Below are 19,792 nucleotides of genomic sequence, written 5' to 3'. Positions count from 1 at the left end.
ATGCTATTTGACAACACTGATTACCAGCATCAATAAGCAGACTTTATGACTCCTCAACAAGCCAAGCCATATATTAAAGCATGCATGGACAGGCTGTTATGACATCTTACTATGATTAACAGCAGTATGCATGATCAATGGTCTTAACTGCCTGTGTGAACACAGTTTGAAACAGTACGTCAATAGACATGCAATGGATAAGCACCGCGAAACAGTACATGTAAACCAAACCAAGGGCCAGTCAAAACAAACCGGCTATCACTCCTGAAAAGTGAAAAGCTGTTTGTCCACACAGCGTCTCTCTACTCATGGCCCGCTCCGCTGTATGTGCAGCTTTAGTTGCAGTAAGGTGAACCAAAGATTGATGAAATAATATTTGCAAATAAGTCGTGGTGCTGGTTTAGTCTGGATAGTGCAGAAGATTTAAAGAGTGACTGTCACTGACTAGACTCTGCAGTACATCAAGACAAACTTGATCCATACCAACTTGCCTATAAACAAGGGTGCGGTACGGAACATGCTGTGGCCACTCTGGTTCACATCATCACTAAACATTTAGATAAACGCAACACCTATGCAAGAGCCCTCTTCCTAGACAGCATTCAACACAATACAAGCAGACATCTTGGTGTCAAAAATTGCCAAAATGGAAGTAAATCCATACCTGATTTACTGGTATGCTGCTTTCCTCACCAGTAGAGAGCAACTTGTGAAGGTTAACAAAACCCTGTCATCTGCCATCATAACCAATGTAGGTGCCCCCCAGGGCTGCGTGAGTTCAGCTGTGCTCTTTACTCTCTACACTGATGATTGTCGTACCAACACACCAAATCAAGTCATCATTAAGTACTCTGATGATACTGCAATAATATCTCTGCTCAGTAACACAGACGACCCTGAGCTGCGTCAACAGGCTGTAAATCAGGTGGTCGAGTGGACTGATAGCAATGCTCTTGAGATCAACACCAAGAAAACTGAGGAAATCGTTTTTGGCTCACCATCTGACTCCCATAAAGTCCCCATTGTCATCCATACAGATGAGATCAAGCAGGGAGTTTCATACAAATACCTGGGTGTAATTATTGACCATCTGCTGTCATGGAAGGATCACATTGATTATCTGTGCAAAAGGACAAAACAAAGAATTTATTTTCTCCGCCGTCTTAGGTCTTTTGGGGCAGAGAAATTCTTCTGTTGTTCTTTACATCTGTGATCATGTCCATTCTACAGTACTGCAATACTACCTGGTACAAATGTTTGTCAGCAGCTTTAAAATCAAAACTGCTCCACCTGTTAAAAATCTGCTCAAAGATTGTTGGTCAACCCTGTCAGAGACTCTATGACTCAGCCTATCATAACAACCTAGTGAGGCTGTCCAACAACATCATCTCTGACCCAAACCATGTTCTGAATACCATAGAGAATATGAACTGCTACCATCGAATCGGAGATACAGGGTCCCACCATTCAATAAAGTACGCTAAAGGTCCTGGTGTGTGAGGAGCTCCGCGGATTGGTCCATTTTCGGTTCCCGGAAGAAACAAATTGAAAAAGAGAAATCTCCAACGAGGCGTTCTGGGGCAGCATAGACAGGTCTTTTCTGTGTTAGAGTTTTACTCGCTACAGGGTGTACTTTGAGGGTTTGTGACTCTGCAGACCGTTTACATGCAGAAAAACCTTCATAACACACAAGGGGACGGGTGATAACCAGAAAAGCATGACATGGGACCTTTAAAACCTTATTAACAAAAGGTTTATGATAACTATACTCAAACCACACTGTGTACACGGTGTACAATGCAGTCGTAAAAATACATTATTAAATTCTGGAGTGCATACATCTACAGTACAATATGTCCTCTTGTACCCATTTACTTGATGCAAACAACAACATCAAATTCATCTGTTGCAACAACACTGAGTCATTCAAATATGATTATTGGTATTCCTGATGTTTCCACGTTTTTGGCAAATAGCTATTCAGAAGAAACATTAAATGCATTTGATGCAACAAACAAACTCTGATCCTCCTGTCTAATGATGGTTATTAATGGTAAACACAACAGAGATCACATTTGTGTAATTTCTGAGATGGTCCACTTTATGCACTTTTAACCCCTTGGCTCCCTCATCTAAACATACAGCCCTTTTAGCCTCTAGTAAAATACCATTGATATGAGGACTTTTAAAATTGTGCAATGGTGAGAATATAATGTATCCCACCGGAGAGCTAAAGACTGGACAAATGCCTCAGGGGCCTACTCCAGAATGAAAGGCATTTCATTCTCTAAGTAAACACATTTCAATAATGTGAGCAACTCTGGCCCTTTCTAAAGGACAGCACACAGATACATACACGTATTTTACAATCAACCTCCTAAACACATCCTCGCACACCTCAAGAAATATGGGAATGTGCTGAGCAAGAAGCTGGGGAATTTATTATTATTAAAATAATTGTTATTTTTTTCTTCGGTTGATTTAATTTATACAGAGCCCTCTGCATGTTTCAAAAATCATTACTATGCAGTTTTCTGTTTCAGTGGCAGTGCAGTTAGTGTAATGGCCCTGATTACATCTGTCGAGATGGATTAGTTGAAGAGGAGCCTGGGAGATGATGATGTTCTCTACTTAAAACAACAGAGCAATGATATCACAGCACAACGGTAACACTAAACTCCGCCGAGACCCTCCTCGCTCCCTGCCTCAGCTCCAACAGCCAAAACTACGCCCACCAGCTTCCCACTTCCCAACAAAACACTCACCCCCACCGCGACCCGACTACCCTCACCACCCCTCCGTCAGCTCAGACCGAAGCTGCGCTGAGCCAGGTCCTCGGCTGCAGCCAGGATCCAATTACACGCTATTACATATTTTATTAAAAGGGGGTGTGGGGAGGATCAAAACAAAACAAAAAAGAATAACTGCCTCATTAAAGATTTACTGGGAAAGGTCAAGCCAATTGACCCCTAACATGCAGCCATCTCATCTCCAAAGACAGGCTTGTTTTTCCCTGAGCATATTTCAGGGTGTTTGATTCCAGAAGAGAAGCCAAGTAAGATAAAAAAAAATACTGAGTTACAGAAACAGACACAGGCAGGAAACGCCAGCATAAAGGACAGGGCAAACAAAGATGCATGAGGTAGAACAGATAGCTTTTGCTAGATGAGCGAGGGTTAAGCGCATGATACTAGTGGTTACTATCCATCAGCAGTAGCAGGCATAGTCACACGTTTTTTTAAACATCTTGCAAACTGAATATGCATGCTATTAATTAAACCAAGTTAAATGTCAACCTATTCATCTGAGAAATGGCACCAGCTTAGAGATGTTATACTTTCTGCACTTTATCAAAAGTAGGAGGCTGAAAACTGTTAATGTGTCCGTATCATTTGTGGCAGATCCAATTATCTCCCAGGCAGAATACGCAAGTCAAACCTGTAGGTAGTTTTTCAGTATTGCCAGAGGACCCAATTTAATTAGAAAATACTCTAGCCCATCATGATAGATCCAACAAGAAAAAGGTCAGTGACCTATTTTAACCTCCTAACCCTCAGTTTGTGTCACGGATGAGTGAAGGAAGCAGGACCCAAATGCAGATAACTCTTGAGAAACCCTTTATTCCAAGGATAAACGATAAATGCAGAACAGAACAGAACACTCTCCGGTGAACTCCGTCACCAACAAACAATGACCCAACACTGAACACAGACAGAGACAAGACTAAATACAAGAAGGGGTAATCATGACAACGAGAAACAGCCGGGCAGGGGAGGAGAAACACAAGGACAACAGGTGAACACAATCGGGTAATCAGGGAGGGAAACAGACAGAAAGCAGACAGGCAGGAAACGGGGGTGAACACTTAACACAATAAGACAGGAAACCCAAAGACAAGAAAAACACCAACACAGACAAAACTACAAACGTGACCTAACATGTGAATTGTGACAGAACCCCCCCCTCAAGGGACGGATTCCAGACGTCCCTAAAAAAAAAAAAACAACAAAAAAGTCCAAAACCCCAAGCAGGGTGGGCGGAGGGGGTCCGGAGGACGGGTCTTGGGCTGACAGCCCAGGAACACAGCGGAGGACCAGGAAGGGGTCTCGGGCGGACGGCCCGGGGGGCAAGGTACAGTCCAAAAAGGGGATTCGGGCGGACTGCCCGGGGACAAGGCAGAGAACCAGGAAGGGGTCTCGGGCGGACGACCCGGGGTCAAAACAGAGTCCAAGGTGGGGACCATGGAGGACCGAAGGCAGCGGCAGGAAGAGTCAGGGGGCCGGGCCCGAGGGCGAAGACCGCAGCTCTCAGGGGGCCGGGCACGAGGGCGAAGACCGCGGCTCTCAGGGGGCCGGGCTCGAGGGCGAAGACCGCGGCTCTCAGGGGGCCGGGCTCGAGGGCGAAGACCGCGGCTCTCAGGGGGCCGGGCTCGAGGGCGAAGACCGCGGCTCTCAGGGGGCCGGGCTCGAGGGCGAAGACCGCGGCTCTCAGGGGGCCGGGCTCGAGCCGGTGTCGACCGGACAGGATCAGAAGGCCGGGCAGGAAAGCGCTGATGGGCCAGTTCCAGAGATCGGGCAGGACCCGGTGTCGGCCGGACAGAAACCGGAGCCGGTCGGACAAGCTTCGACAGGATCCCCCACGGAAAAGGACCAGGAGTTGGCAGGAACCCCGGCGAGACCGGTGATGGACATGGGGCTGGCAGGGCCCCCGGTAGCACCTCCAACGGCACGGGATATAGGGCTGGCAGGACCCCCGGCAGAAGAGTCTTCTGCGGGACCTCCAACGGGACAGGAGAAAAGGTTGGCAGGACCCCCGGCAGGGGAATAGACGGCGGGACCTCCAACGACCCAGGACACAGGGTTGGCAGGACCCCCGGCAGGGGAGTAGACGGCGGGACCTCCAACGGCACAGGACACAGGGTTGGCAGGACCCCCGGCAGGGGAGTATTCTGCGGGACCTCCAACGGCACAGGACACAGAGCTGGCAGGATCCCCGGCAGGGGAGCAGACGGCGGGACCTCCAACGGGACAGGAGAAAGGGTTGGCAGGACCCCCGGCAGAAGAGTATTCTGCGGGACCTCCAACGGGACAGGAGAAAGGGTTGGCAGGACCCCCGGCAGGGGAGCAGACGGCGGGACCCCCAACGGCACAGGACACAGGGTTGGCAGGACCCCCGGCAGGGGAGTAGACGGCGGGACCTCCAACGGCACAGGACACAGAGCTGGCAGGATCCCCGGCAGGGGAGCAGACGGCGGGACCTCCAACGGGACAGGAGAAAGGGTTGGCAGGACCCCCGGCAGAAGAGTATTCTGCGGGACCTCCAACGAGACAGGAGAAAGGGTTGGCAGGACCCCCGGCAGGGGAGTAGATGGCGGGACCTCCAACGACACATGCGTAGGGGCTTGAATAGGGAATGGAGAGGGAACTCGAGCGGAGACTTGAGAGGGAACTCGAGAGGAGACTGGAGAGGGGACTCGAGGAGGGACCAGAGGAGGGACCAGAGGAGGGACCAGAGGAGGGAACTCGAGAGGGGACTCGAGAGGGGACTCGAGGGGGAACTGGAGAGGGGACTCGAGATGGAAACAGAGAGGGAACTCGAGAAGGGACTACAGAGGGGACTAGAGGAGTAACTAGGGAAGGGAACTCGAGAGGGGAACTAGAGAGGGGACTCGAGGAGGGACTAGAGGAGGGCCTAAAGGAGGGACTAAAGGAGGGAACTCGAGAGGGGACTCGAGGGGGAACTGGAGAGGGAACTTGAGATGGAAACAGAGAGGGGACTCGAACAGAGAATAAAGAGGGGACTAGAGGAGAGACTAGAGGAGTAACTAGAGAAGGGAACTCGAGAGGGAACTCGAGAGGGAAACTAGAGAGGGGACTCGAGGAGGGACTAGAGGAGGGACTAAAGGAGGGAATTCGAGAGGGAACTGGAGATGGAAACAGAGAGGGGACTCGAGAAGGGACTAGAGGAGAGACTAGAGGAGGGACTAGAGGAGTAACTAGAGAAGGGAGCTCGAGAGGGGAACTAGAGAGGGGACTCGAGGAGGGACTAGAGGAGGGCCTAAATGAGGGAATTCGAGAGGGAACTGGAGATGGAAACAGAGAGGGGACTCGAGAAGGGACTACAGAGGGGACTAGAGGAGAGACTAGAGAAGGGAACTCGAGAGGGGAACTAGAGAGGGGACTCGAGGAGGGACTAGAGGAGGGCCTAAATGAGGGAATTCGAGAGGGAACTGGAGATGGAAACAGAGAGGGGACTCGAGAAGGGACTACAGAGGGGACTAGAGGAGAGACTAGAGGAGGGACTAGAGGAGTAACTAGAGAAGGGAACTCGAGAGGGGAACTAGAGAGGGGACTCGAGGAGGGACTAGAGGAGGGCCTAAAGGAGGGACTAAAGGAGGGAACTCGAGAGGGGTACAAACGTGACCTAACATGTGAATTGTGACAGTTTGTGAAGTGCTTACAGTGATTTTAAGAAATCTTCAACATGACTGCAATGTCATGGCTTGTCTGCCTCACAGACCACTATTCCAGCCTTTCTGTAACTTATAACAGCCACAAGATCCAGGCCTACAAACACTCTTTTCTGCGATAATCTCCCAGGGTAATGTTCCAAAACCAATGTGTTTCCAAGTCGAAAAATAAATATTTAAATAGCTCTTTCCATACATAACTTCAGTGTCAATTCCTGAGCTAAAACATCCACGCATGCTTTGGACAAGGGTGCTCGCGAAGAAAAATAATAAAGATACGTAGTTTGGAATATGAGCTAATGTGTGCATTACTATGACACACTGAAGACCAAGCAAACATTCTGGTCACTGACTAAAGAGCGGAGTGTGTGATGTACTCTGCGAGGAGCCATGGCACAGTGCAGCGCTACCAGCTCCTCTGACCAACAGCCGGGTCCAAAAGAGCAGAGCCAAGGGAAAATAGCCACGAGATGGAGAGAGATTCCAACATAAGCCTCGACTTCTTACACATCGTCTCAGTCTCTGGACTGTTACAGGATTCCAGTGATGAACGCAAACGAAAAAAACCTTAATGGCAGCTTAGGGAATGCATCAATCAAAGGATATGTGCTTGCCTACTAACCACACATAACAAATTGATATGAGCCTTGGACGAAGTTTCAAAAGTGTAACCGGCTCTTTGAGAATGCTCGAAGGCTGATTTTGGGAACAGATATATGAGTCTTAGCATCTCTAGGAAATTACAGTCTGTAATTTAATTTCAAGCCAAATTGTGTGCTGCACTATGATCGCTACTCAAGAAAGAGCCCCTGATTTTCACCCCAACCACAACTTTGCAGCATGTATTGCTACCCCAGCACACAGTGTCAGCACAGACGTGTTGCCTATTCATCATTTCTAAAGGATATCCTCCAGATAGTAGAACATGAAGTACAGAACACATACTGCATATGGCCGTGCCAAAGCCAAGGGCATTGTTTGTTTTTCCTTTACTACAGAGCCATGCCATGTCGCTCTGTAGCAGCTCAATGCACCAGTTCCCGAACACACACACATTCTCCCCCCGAAAGATGGGAAATGTAATCTCAAAGATGTGTCGGTGTGTGTCTGCCCTCTACAATCTGTGCCCTCTGTGTCCGAGTGCCTCGAGAATCAATTCCCTTGCCTTTAATGGCTCTTGCAGCACCTTACAGCCAGATCACAGACCTGTGTCCTTTAGTCCAACAGAGTACAACAAGGACTCCGGTGGGAAGTGACACCTCAGGACATGCTGTTTAACCAGGGCTAAAATGAGTGGGTGAAAGGGCCTGTTAGTTGTTAATATTTCAGCCATTTGCGTCATTTATAAGGTGTGTGTAAGCGAGTGACGGAGATCGGGGAGCTTGTTCCTATGTGTGTGTTTTCCTGTCAGCTGTTTATGATTATTATTGTTAGTGTGTCTCTTCTTGTGTGGACAGCGCTAACCTGTGATCCTCGGGAGCCTCTCTTGTGGTCCCACTCCGAGCGGGGGAGCATCTGTGGGAAAGCAGAGACAGAGACATGTTCAAAACCACAGTCAAGAACATCCTGTTTCCGTTTGCATCCTACAACAGAACTTTAACACCGTAAGGGAGATATACTGCGCTGTGGAGGAGAGGAGGAGGAGGAGCAGGAATGGTGATGCAGAGTCTGGGAAGTGTTGGGGGAATGGAAACGCTCATAAAAGGCAAAAAAGGGTTTTGTCTATTTTTTCCACTTTCCACTAAGCACAGACGTCTAATGCAATTTCACAGTCAGGTTTGGTTTACTTTAGCTCCTTTTCACTGCCCGAGGCCTGGTGGAGGCTGAGGATTTTTACGCTGTCTAATTACCAGCCACAGTGTCCTCCCACAGGCCTCGTAAACGCGCTTTCCACTTTCTTGGGAGTCACCGAAGGCATCAGTGCAGCTCTGTCACTGATTTTCGTGTTGCAGGAGAGCCAAGTCAACATTACCCCCCCCCCCCCCGCCTGTGTTTGGGCTTTCTGAGAACTGAGAAGCCCTGAGAAACCCAGCTAGTCGCCGTGACAAATTGCTGCTGCACAAACACAGAATTAGAGCCAAATTGATAATTCAGGTGTAATTTATTGTGTCAGAGGAGGTCATTGAATTGTGTCATGCTGTGAGTGAGAACATTAGGAAACAGTGGGTTTCCGTTGCCAGTGTGACGGCCTGTCTGGACTTAGCTGTTGTTTTGTTGAGTGTTTTCCAAAGGCTGTTTTTGTTTAAAACAAAGTAGTAACTGCTCCTGTGGCCTTAGTATAAGGTCGTTTAGTTTGTCTATATTTGACAGCTGAAAACACAGGTATATTTGTACTGTTTATTAAATATGTAAGTTGACAATTAATCAAGGAAATGTCTTTTCACGGCCATTAAATACCAGTATTGTAAATCAAGTTGGGTGAAATAGCAGGTAAACCTTTTGTATTGCATTTTTGTGATTTCCTTACAAAAAGCAAACAAACACCACTAAAGCTATCACACACAACACGATGTACACATATTCATTTCCAATGTTTGACATTTGGTTTAAATAAAGAAAATGCAATAGATGAGGGGTTTGCCCTTTCTCAGCAAACATCTCCTTCACTTATCTTCCATTTTCCAGCACGTGGACTGCAGCTCTCAAGAGCTTGGGTTCTCAGATTGTCAGCATGATAATATCTGTGAGTCACTTTAAAGCTCCATCAAGCGTGCATGTGCCTTCTCATGCATGAAAATAGCCATACTAGATGGCAAAGGAAGACAACAAGCAATCAGCTGTGTAAAAGGCTCATCATGTATGAGATGTAAATTACTGTGAATGATAGTATTAACCGTCCAGTTGTGCTAGTTTACTGCTCTGACGACTGGGTTTTGCTTTTACAGCACCGAGCTGGCAGCAGCTCCTCCATGGTCACGGCAGAGTCCGGCTCCATTAGAAGCTCCTAGTATCAGTGAGGCTCTCCAGGCGCACTCACATAAACAGCCTTTTCGTTCTTACGCAACCCAACCTTTCATCTCCAAGCTCTGAGAGACAGAACCAGACTACATAGAAGTCTACATGGGCCCTTTGATGTGCCAAAACAAAAAACCCACACAAAATCAAGGCTGAGTGTCGCAGATAGCCTCTTGCACAGAGGGACTTGACAGGCCACAGTGGAGTTTGTTTCCTTTGAGACTCAGTCAAAACATTTGATCAACAAATACATGTGGATGGTGTACTACTCACTTACTAAACCAAACAGTGGATGCAGTCTGGTGCCACTGTGTTGAATGTTTGACAAGTGCTGGAGAATTCGTAAATAAAGCTTTGGTGTTAGGGCTTTCAGGCTTTAAACCCCTGCTGTAAGAATAGACAAGAAAATACTGTAACACAAACTATTTATTCACCTAAGACAAAAAGCAACAATATAAATCACGAGATACAACATAATCCAAGCAGAACTTGACAATGAACCTACAATGTATATATCACTGCAAACAACCACATCAACAACAATACAAATACTAGTACTATACTGTAATGTGTGTTCAGCTAAAACGTTAAGAAACAACACTGACACAAAGCAAGGACATACATTCAGTTCAAACGTTATTACCTTGTTTTGCCTCAGGAAGACAGAGGAAATTATACTTAAAACATAATAGTTTGCTGCCAATATTATGTCTAAAGAGGTAAAACCACACATGAATGATCTTTTCGTGGACACCCTCCAGGAAGCATAAAAACACAGACGAGGTTCCAAATGGAATTGTTTTTGTCCTAAAGCTCCAGTGCACCTACTGGGAGAAATAACAACTTTGGAGAAGTTATGCCCTTTGTTTCACCCTCTGCTAGATTCATTATGACGCCTAATAACTAGGAATACTTCAGGTCTATAGTGGCTTTCCATGATTTACAGCCATGCTGGTAATTTATAGACTGTCTTTAGGAGATATGTCTTTCAATCACGCCACAACATCACACTCAATAAGGTCCAACCATTGTTATGGGACTCTCGCTCCATTGTGGAGATGTTCTCTACTTCTTTCCACCCGATTTAAACTGTTGAGAAAGAAACAAACAAGAGGAAAAAAATGATAACAGTGAAGTTCAGCTTACAGCAATAGAAAGTGCTGCCAAGTAAAAGGGAACCTTCCATCAAATAAATTGGAGATGATAAAATCATACTGAGCTCATTTGAACCATTATCTGTACCATATCATATTCAACATTTCTCAATTTAGTTTCACTTGAATACCGATACAAATATATTTATAATACAAAGTGATTGTGGCATTGTCTGTATTGAGGTTTTCATCTTTTACTTAAACATTTTAGTCAACTTTGCATTCATGCTCCAACAACATGGAGTGTCAGAGACTGGAAGCTTGATCAATATTTGTTCTACTTTCGACTATTTACGACTGGGGTGTTACCTCCGAGTTGAACTTTGTTGCGAAACAATGACTAGACATCATTACGGTGCCCACAAGACCAGAGAATAACATTAAAGAACTTCAACAGCAATGTTTTTTTTTCCAGGAACCTTGTTCAGGTTACTGTGGGTAGCCCAAATAACTCACTGCCCACATATTTCTTTGAAACTATTTTCCACCTATGAAGCCTGCACAAAGTGAATCACCAAGTCAATGTTCCTGGAAAGACACATTGCTGTTGAACACAAACAACATTCCTTTCACTGACACTGTATTGGGGTGAAGGTGGAAATTAAACCACAGTGTACTGAATGGATACCACAACAAGTAAGAAAGAATCAGAAAATACTGCTATTATGGTTTTTTTATGATTTGGATCAATCAAAAGGAGACTCCAGTCTGAGCAACAAATACAGTGAGTGTTGTTCATGCAAACATTCCTCTTTGTCTTGTCCAGGAAAGTGATTAACTGCTAATCTGTGAAAGAAGGATACTTCATAGTTTTGACAGGGTATTTGCAGGAACTAAACACTAGAAATTGACCTTCACGTGCCTACCAGGACAGATATAGAGACTGATGAAACCGTATATAAGTTGAAAATGAGATTTAGCATCCTTTATTGCATAACACAAGGACACTGGATTTTGTCCCAAATATCTTACAAAAAGAGTAGAATAGTTTATGGATAAGGGGATGTTTACAGATTTAGATTATAACCTGTGTGACTCTTACTGTCCAGCATGATGACGGTGTGTTTAAATGTGTATGCAATAAGGTAAATAAAGGAAAGGATACTCCCAAGTAGATGATGTGAAAATGTCAGATGAAGAAGCCAGCCAAGACATGCCTGCTGCCCTTTGTAAATGAGCACTCTCATGACTCAAAACAGTTGCAGCCGAGTAAACTACCTGCCTGCCTCAGAGTGTTAAGTGGATGCCAGTAAGCAGCCGGGCCCTGTCCACCACCATGGCTCCGAGCCACAGCCCACAGCGAGCTGCCGTGCCTCTGAGGTGCTGGGTAAACACCACGGTGTCAAAGCACAAACAAACTACTGGGACCTGCCTGTTGTTTGACTTGCTCCCGCCAGTAACCAGTTGAGAACCACTTCTCCTGTGGGTGTGAAGTGGTGGGAGCTGCAGCACCCAGAGAGGGGCTCCACTTTCACACTGATCATCCTGAAGCCTCCCAATGAGCCCCTGTCATCGACTTACTACTGAGCGCTTTTCTAAATCTGTCTGGAAAGGGAACCGGAAACTGCCTCGTCCTAATATAACCCAGTGATAACTGCTAGCGATGTTTCTTAATCATTCACTCGTGATCGGGTCTTCATTCCTCTTTGCCTCCTTCATTCTTTCTCTGTCTCCCAAGTCCTATTTTGTCCCTCATTACTGGCTTCATATGAGTGGAGTTGATGTGTGTCTCCTTGGATGTTCAGTATCTATGTTAGCTTGTTAGTGCACTGGATTTACTGGGACCCACATTCAGAGTCCATCGAGGACACAACACCATGTGCAAAAAAGAGATCTCGTGGTTTAGAGAAGGGAAGGAGAAAAAGAGAGAATGCTGATCTTACAGTATGTTTGGGATAATTAAGGGCCAGCAGATCAGACTGCAGGATTTCCTATCAGCTTGACCCAGGGTTTCAAGCACCACCTCCCTGTCCAATTAAATTCACGATGCTCTCACTTACAATCGGGTCTGCAAAGTCATGAATTCACACATCTGCTTACTTAAGTGTGTGCGCACACACACACTGTCTCACACTTTCTGCCTCAAGGTCTTGGAATATTTTTTTACTGATTCCGCCTTTGTTCTTTTATCACTGCTCTCTGTCAAAGATATTCTGACGTATGCAGTGCTTGACTCAGAGAACCCCGCACCCACTTGAAAGTAGGTCAGATTTGACTCTTACTATATGAAGGCTTCAGAATTACAGCGGCTTAGCCGTGAGGACACCGTCAAAGAACCTTGTTCTCACTTTCATGGTCGTTAGTGCCATGGTAAACTCTATATTGCTCATCATGGCTTTTAAAATCAGTTGTAATTTTCGTTTGCACCCACAGGTGGAAGCATTCTCACGACTGGTGTCACATCCTCTTTGGAAAACAGTCCTTTTTGTTTTATGAGTGTTCTTTAAAAGAATTATGACATGTATATTTACATGATTGCCTTCGTGGTTAATGGTTGAATTTGTATGCATCAGTTGCAGAAAGTCATGTTGTATAAAGTAGCTTGAATTGCAGGACGCTGAACCCTCTAGTCTACCTGGTGCTTTTCATCTATTTCTCACTCTGAAAAGAAGACAGATACAGACTTTCTGTCAGCCTTGAAGAATTCTATATTTATGGACTACAGAAACGGTCTACTTTATGTTAACTTCACTGACAATATAGCAGGCTAAAAAAAGCCTATAGATTTCCACATAATGAGCAATATTAAAGAAGTAAATTAGTGTGTGTGTTAGTATTCTTTCTATCTTTAATGTTACCTTCTCGTACTCCCTGTATTTTCCACTCTTGCATTTACATTTGCGCCCTCTTTGGAAAATCGCTTCATGGGCTGTCCTGAATTTAATTGGACACAAGGCAATGGTAATGCTAGAAGGCAAAAGGAAAATAGATATTACATTGCTGAGAATTAATAGGGCTGCAGTATTCAGTCAAACTGAAGGAAAAGACACTTAGATACAGGCAGCCAGAAATGTGCCTGACCCAAACTGTCTGGCTCTAAGTCCAGGTGACTCGGAAAGCTTGGCCACGCCTCCTGCTCTGCCACATCCACCTGGGGAACAGCAGCCGGCTGGCAGGACACTTATAAATCCTTCCCTGCCTGCTGAAGGGGTGTGGGGGGGGGGGTAAGGAGAGCCATTCCTATTCACGCTGGCTAATGTTTTACAAGTTTTACCGCGGGGGTCAGTCATTGTGGGTCATTTGCGTCATCGCCGGAGGAAAGGGAACTATTTAGGGAGGGAAGCCAATGCAGAGGAGGCCATGTGCAGGGAATGAGGAACACACTTGTGTGTTTGTGAAGATTAGCACACATAAAAGCTGGCTGGCATCCACACACACTCGCTATCCCTGTCTCAGGCACCGGCCTGTAAAGCGAACACTTAATGAAGAATTGCATGTCCGTTAACAATGCACATGTTCATCAATGTTATCCCATGATATATGTCACACTCTGCTCTCTGTTTTCCCCTCCCATACTCTTCACACTTTCTTCCTCAGACTCAGCTAATTTCTGAAGTGTGACTAATGGGATTTATCATCTTCACGTTTCCTGGGACAGACTTAGCCTGATCCTAAAAGCTCAGTGTTTGAGTTTCTACCAGAGATAGATCTGTCACTCTCCCAGGGTTAAAGCACGGGCAAAAAGGATGCCATGGCCTAGAGAAAACCACATTGGGAGTACTCCATATTCTGACCTCAAAAACGACGGCACGAAATGTGTCACAACCACTGACAAAGCAAACATCTTCCTATTGAAGCCTAAATGAACAGTACAACATATTTTGTATAACCTCAAGTGTTTTGTTTTGTAATATTATCTATGTGTAAGCCGTTATTCCTTGCGTATGCGCTCTGGACGACTCCTTCTCTCGCACTTTAGTTCCCAGCTCTGCACATTCAGCAGGGTGAAAAAGAGGGGATCTGGCTGGGCAGACCTGGCAGCCCACCTCAAAACAGCATGCCAACGCCATTAGCGTATAATGGTCCAGTCAGGATAACTGCTGGGGCCTGGAGAGCGCAGAAGGGAACACAGCACTCACTTGTTTGTTTGTTTAACAAGACTGCTCATTTCAGTCTGCAAGGTGCCAGTGCGCTTTGTGTGCTTTAATTCCCAGGTGATGTAAACAATGCACAGTATGACAACAATAGCAGCCACTCAAAGGCCACAGCACACTTGTTTGGAAGAGTTCTGTCAGAATAAATAGGTTATGACACTACAATTTAGTAAGTCAAATCTAACATAACTTGGCGCTGTCACTCATCCTGTGGTCCAGACATTTCCCCAAAGGTAACTTATTTGTTGATCGGCTAATTATGGTAAGGGTTCACTTTCTGTCTACTTTTCATATTACATTACATTATATGTCATTGGATCATGTTCATCAGAAAACATGGACAATATTAAGATAAAGAGTGCATTTGCCCATCATCCACCAACTCTAATTTAACCACTTGAAAAAACGAAATGTTAGTATTGATGTATATCTCTACTTAAAGACCTTTTGTCACATTTATGAATTACATAATAAAAGGCCACAGGATCGGTAACGGACATTAATACAAAAATAAAAAAGGTTCGAGCCACATTTGTCTCCATTTTGTTGCTCATACTGTAGGTCTTATTTAACCAATGAGAATTTGATGTGTTCTGGTTCAGTGCACAGTGCATGTCTCAGACAACAGGGCTGGGTGTAACAGTTCCACTGTAAAATGTTTTTATGAAGCCATAAGTCTGACTGCGACAGAAGGCAATATTTCTTTTGGAGGAGGCGATCTACGTCAAAGAGGGGATTTCAAAGTTAATGAACAGTTGAATAACAAAACAATTTGGACCTGACCTTGGCATGAGAACTGAAGCAACCACTCTGAGGTTTGTTTTGGCGTAACAGTGACGTGTGGAAATGTACTATTTGATATTAAAGTATTCTAGATTTAGGATCCGACTAAGGCTTTGCAATAAAATTATAACGTGACTAGAGAATAAGAATTGGAGAACAACAGACAGTCAACGGCAATTGTATTAAAGCAGTGTGAAATGTGTTCATGCATGCTGCCTCCAGTGCATACATTATTTCATCTTTTATTCACAGCCCTGACGCAGCGAGGCCTCTGTTCTGTGTTTTGTGTGTGCTCATCAGAGGACCACAAACACACATACCCACACACAAACACACATACCCACACGCAAACACACACATTTCCCCCACTATTTTCAGCTGCGCATAGAACATTTACAATCCCATCAAGATTCCCACAGGACTCCAGTAAACAAACAGACAGTGACTGCTTGCTCAAGCATATGCCTTTAAATCACATCCCTACATCCTTTATAAATCACTGCTAAAGACATATACAGTCGGGACAGCACCTATGTTCTGACTGATGTACTCACAGTGTGTGTGTGTGATAATAAACAGTATGTGTACCTGTGGAGTGCATAAATCTCTGCTTCCTCTTTTTGAAGGTAGAAGGATTTGCATCACAGAGCCTGTTCCCCTAGAAGAGGCTCCGGCCAGCCCCATGGGCAGGTTTTACTCCATTAGCTTGTAAACGCTTGCTTTGTCAGGAAAATTCCCGGAAGGCTCTAGTTCCCCATGTAGAAGGAATGCAGGGGTCTGCGGGGACCAGGAAGGTACATGGGAATGAGAGACTTTCCTGATTAACTCTGGTGGGCTTCTGTCTATGAGGCACAGCATAAAGCCATTAAGCATGGACCATCACGCTGATAGCCACCCTGGAAACCTGGCTTAGGGCTAAGCAAACAGGGCGATATAGGAGAGGTTAGTGTGCTATGGGGCGAAAAGGCTGCAGGCTTCTTGAGTGACAGCAAGTTATCTTCTTTGATGACACCCGCACTGGAGCTCACTGAGGCTTAACAAGCAATACACAATATAAATTATGTTGCCTGCTAACCCTAACCAAATACAAAGTAGTTATAATATGTTGTCACTGTTTCCGGGTCTTTGGCAAAGGTACATGATGTATGGTTTCAGTAGAACTCTTCTGAGAAGCGCCAACAGCTCTGTGACTGGACCACCCAGAGTTATTGTTTGCAGGCCCGCTGCAGAGGAACATCTATTTCACACTGTGACTGGGAGGGATACATGCTTTATTTGTGCTTATACGTATGTAAGCCAGGGATGGAAGTAGTAAAAGTGGTAATAATACCACAATGTTAAGTTATTCAAAAAGAAAAACATTTGTTTATTCGCCACATGGGGTAGTTCAATGGGTTGTCCACACAATACTGACATTATAACATTGTAGTCACTATTAGTTTAATCAGCACCGTGCGCTCATGCTTTGTCTAAACAGCCCTCTTACTTACTCTTGGATCTGTTTATGGTTTTGTATGTGACAGATACACGCTCAGAGTTCAAAAGAATATTCCCTATAAAATGTAGCAGAGAAGACATGTAAAGGAGCATACAATAACATATTTGATTAATTGTACTTAGATACATTGTGCGACTGGTTTTATTAGCACATGAGGGAGTTTAAATTCATACAGTCATATATGACTGACTGATACATTCATAAAATGAAATCCTCTTGGCCTTATCGAACATAAGGTATACAGTATACTGTCAACCGAGTCTCACGGCATTTCGTGTTCACCAACACGATTTTTAATCTATTGATTCGTGTTCACCAACACGATTTGCCCCTTTTTTTCGTGTTGCACAGCACGATTTTAAAAGCAATGTATTTCTACTGGTAATGTGTTTCGTGCCTGCAGGCTGCAGCACATCTTTTTCTCCGGTCGGGTCGTGGAAGACCGGAAGCTGTGTGGTTCATAAAAACATGTTCTTACTCAATATCTAGCCACAGTTATTGCTTTTATTTTAAATCGTATAATTTCGGACTTTTGTTGTCGTCTGTGAGGAAAATAAATGGGGCTCAGAGCCTCAGGATACTGAAATCTGTATTTTTTAAATCTTTTTTTCCTTCTAATTTGTTATTCTTTTCAAAATAACACACTGTTATTTACTCACCAATAACACACAATTATCCTTGCTTTTATTTATTGGTTTAATTCCATAATCTCGGGCTTTTTTGGCGTCCGTCAGGAACTGCATTTCAAAATAAATATAACCGGAAACAGACGTAGGCATTTCGAGCGATTACCCAAAATCCTCAGCTATGGTTTTAAGCTCGCTGATTGGATGTGTTAGCCGCAATGCATGCTGGGATTTGGTGTTTATATTATATGAAATCCGGAAAACATTTTAAAAGAATAAAATAATACTTAATTCCGAGTGCTCTTGCTTTTCTCTTTGAAAGTCATCACATAACGGCATTGTAATACACGGTTCGGCTGCATTACATATTACAGATCTGCCGTAGTTCTTTATTTAGAGAGCCCTGATGAGAAGACCTTTGGAAAAACTGGAAGAAATGCCGCCGAAACTGAATACTTGATGTGGATCATAAATATATCAACAATTAAACAACATCTTCAATTTCTCTTCACACAATACGTCTCCTTGCAGTATCAACACTAATTCTGCTGACTTTTACATTTGATCTAATTCATAGATAGGTTATATTTACACCATAACGGTGCACAGCTGATAGAAAAGGACTGTAGTTTTTAAAGATATTACTGATTTTCTTTGAATGTAAGAATGTAAATACTGAGTCTGAAATAGTATAGCAATATGCTGTAAAATGATGTGAAAGCATGCATAAAACTATACATCTTCAGATGTTGTACATACACACTAATAATACAAAGTTATTATGGCTGTGTGCACCTTGTGTGCACCTCCTAGTGGTTAAAGCACGTTATTGAATTATTGTTTTTATGTGTTATATTTGATTAAAAAAATATTAAGAGTACATACTTTCATAGGGGGAAAGTATAAATATATAAATATAGAATATAAAAAATCAAGAATATACTATAAGTGATCTCTACAATAAAACAGTTTAGTGCAGGATGTACAAAGATATTAATAGGAGGAGGTGCAAAACAGAAAAACGAATTAACCTTTATTTAAACATTAAATATTAAATATTAAGCCTGACAAAGTAATTAACGTCTAATATATTGCTTTCCTGCAATGTTAACTATGTTGAAGCACTTATTTTAACTGATATTATACACATTAATTATACTCTTATGTATGTACAGTAGATAGAATAAGAAATGTGCAGAATATGACAGTTTAATGGTGGAGGTACACACATATTGATAGATGTCTTGTAATGCACTGTTGAGGAACCTGTGACCCAAGTTTTTCATTCATTGCATAACTACACCGTAGTTGTGTATATGATATGTCAATAAACCTTTGAAAATCTTGAAAGGGATGTGCAAAATAGCCATAATATACAGTATTTAATTAACTATTAGTAGAGAATAACGAGTAATGAATATACTTTATTACTTGTTTCCATTCATGTCAATTGCAGATACATGTTTAGTCTTCTCAAGCACCAACTATCAAATATCTCTCCTGATTGTTGGCACTTGACAATCACCTTACCTGAATTTTACTCAGGTGTAACTAAAGTCTGATTTAAGGGTTGTTTATATTTCACATAATTAATCAGAATCTGCAAAGTAACTCAAATAAATGCAGTGGAGTAAAAATACCAGGTTAACCTCTGAATTGTAGTGGAGTAGAATTACAAAGTAACAATGAGCTGTCATGTGGGTATATATTAATGCTGCGCATTATGGACACAAGTGATTTTCACCCATTTATTAATTATATGTTTTACATTTGATAACACCAATGTGTTTAATAATGGCAACTTCTAATTGTGGGAAAAACGAAAACGTTCAGTAGAGACGTCCCATAGAACATTTTGCGAAACACAATAGCCAGCATGTGTAGTTCTGGGGGGGCGTTCGATTCCAGTTTTGGATAGTCTGGCGTGGTTTCGTTCCATTTCACACAGCTGTTTGACGCTCTGCGTAACCTTACGGGGACTGTAGTCCTAAACGATAGCTGGGGATTATGGGTAGTGTAGTGTCTTCGGCCATCCTAAACTCAGAAATGTTGACAATCGCAATGATGCTCGAAATGTCCCTTATAGGCCTACGTCTGTTTCCGGTTATTTTTATTTTGAAATTCAGTTCCTGACGGACACAGAAAAAGCCCGAGATTATGGAATTAAACCAATAAATAAAAGCAAGGATAATTGTGTGTTATTGGTGAGTAAA

The 19,792-nt window shown here is 43.8% G+C and overlaps 1 protein-coding gene across 2 annotated transcripts in view; it reads right to left on the bottom strand.

Annotated features, from left to right (window-relative positions):
* Positions 1-19,792, bottom strand: part of LOC117448316 (cGMP-inhibited 3',5'-cyclic phosphodiesterase 3A-like) — an 80,430-nt gene that overhangs the window by 35,641 nt on the left and 24,997 nt on the right. For both annotated transcript variants that reach the window (XM_034085561.1, XM_034085562.1), the window contains exon 2: positions 7,934-7,984. In XM_034085561.1, coding sequence (XP_033941452.1) covers positions 7,934-7,984 — 51 coding nt within the window. The remainder of the gene's footprint in view (positions 1-7,933; positions 7,985-19,792) is intronic.

Source organism: Pseudochaenichthys georgianus, chromosome 6 (assembly GCF_902827115.2).
Source record: "Pseudochaenichthys georgianus chromosome 6, fPseGeo1.2, whole genome shotgun sequence".
NCBI lineage: Eukaryota > Metazoa > Chordata > Actinopteri > Perciformes > Channichthyidae > Pseudochaenichthys > Pseudochaenichthys georgianus.
This window is presented reverse-complemented; position numbering and strand designations above follow the sequence as displayed.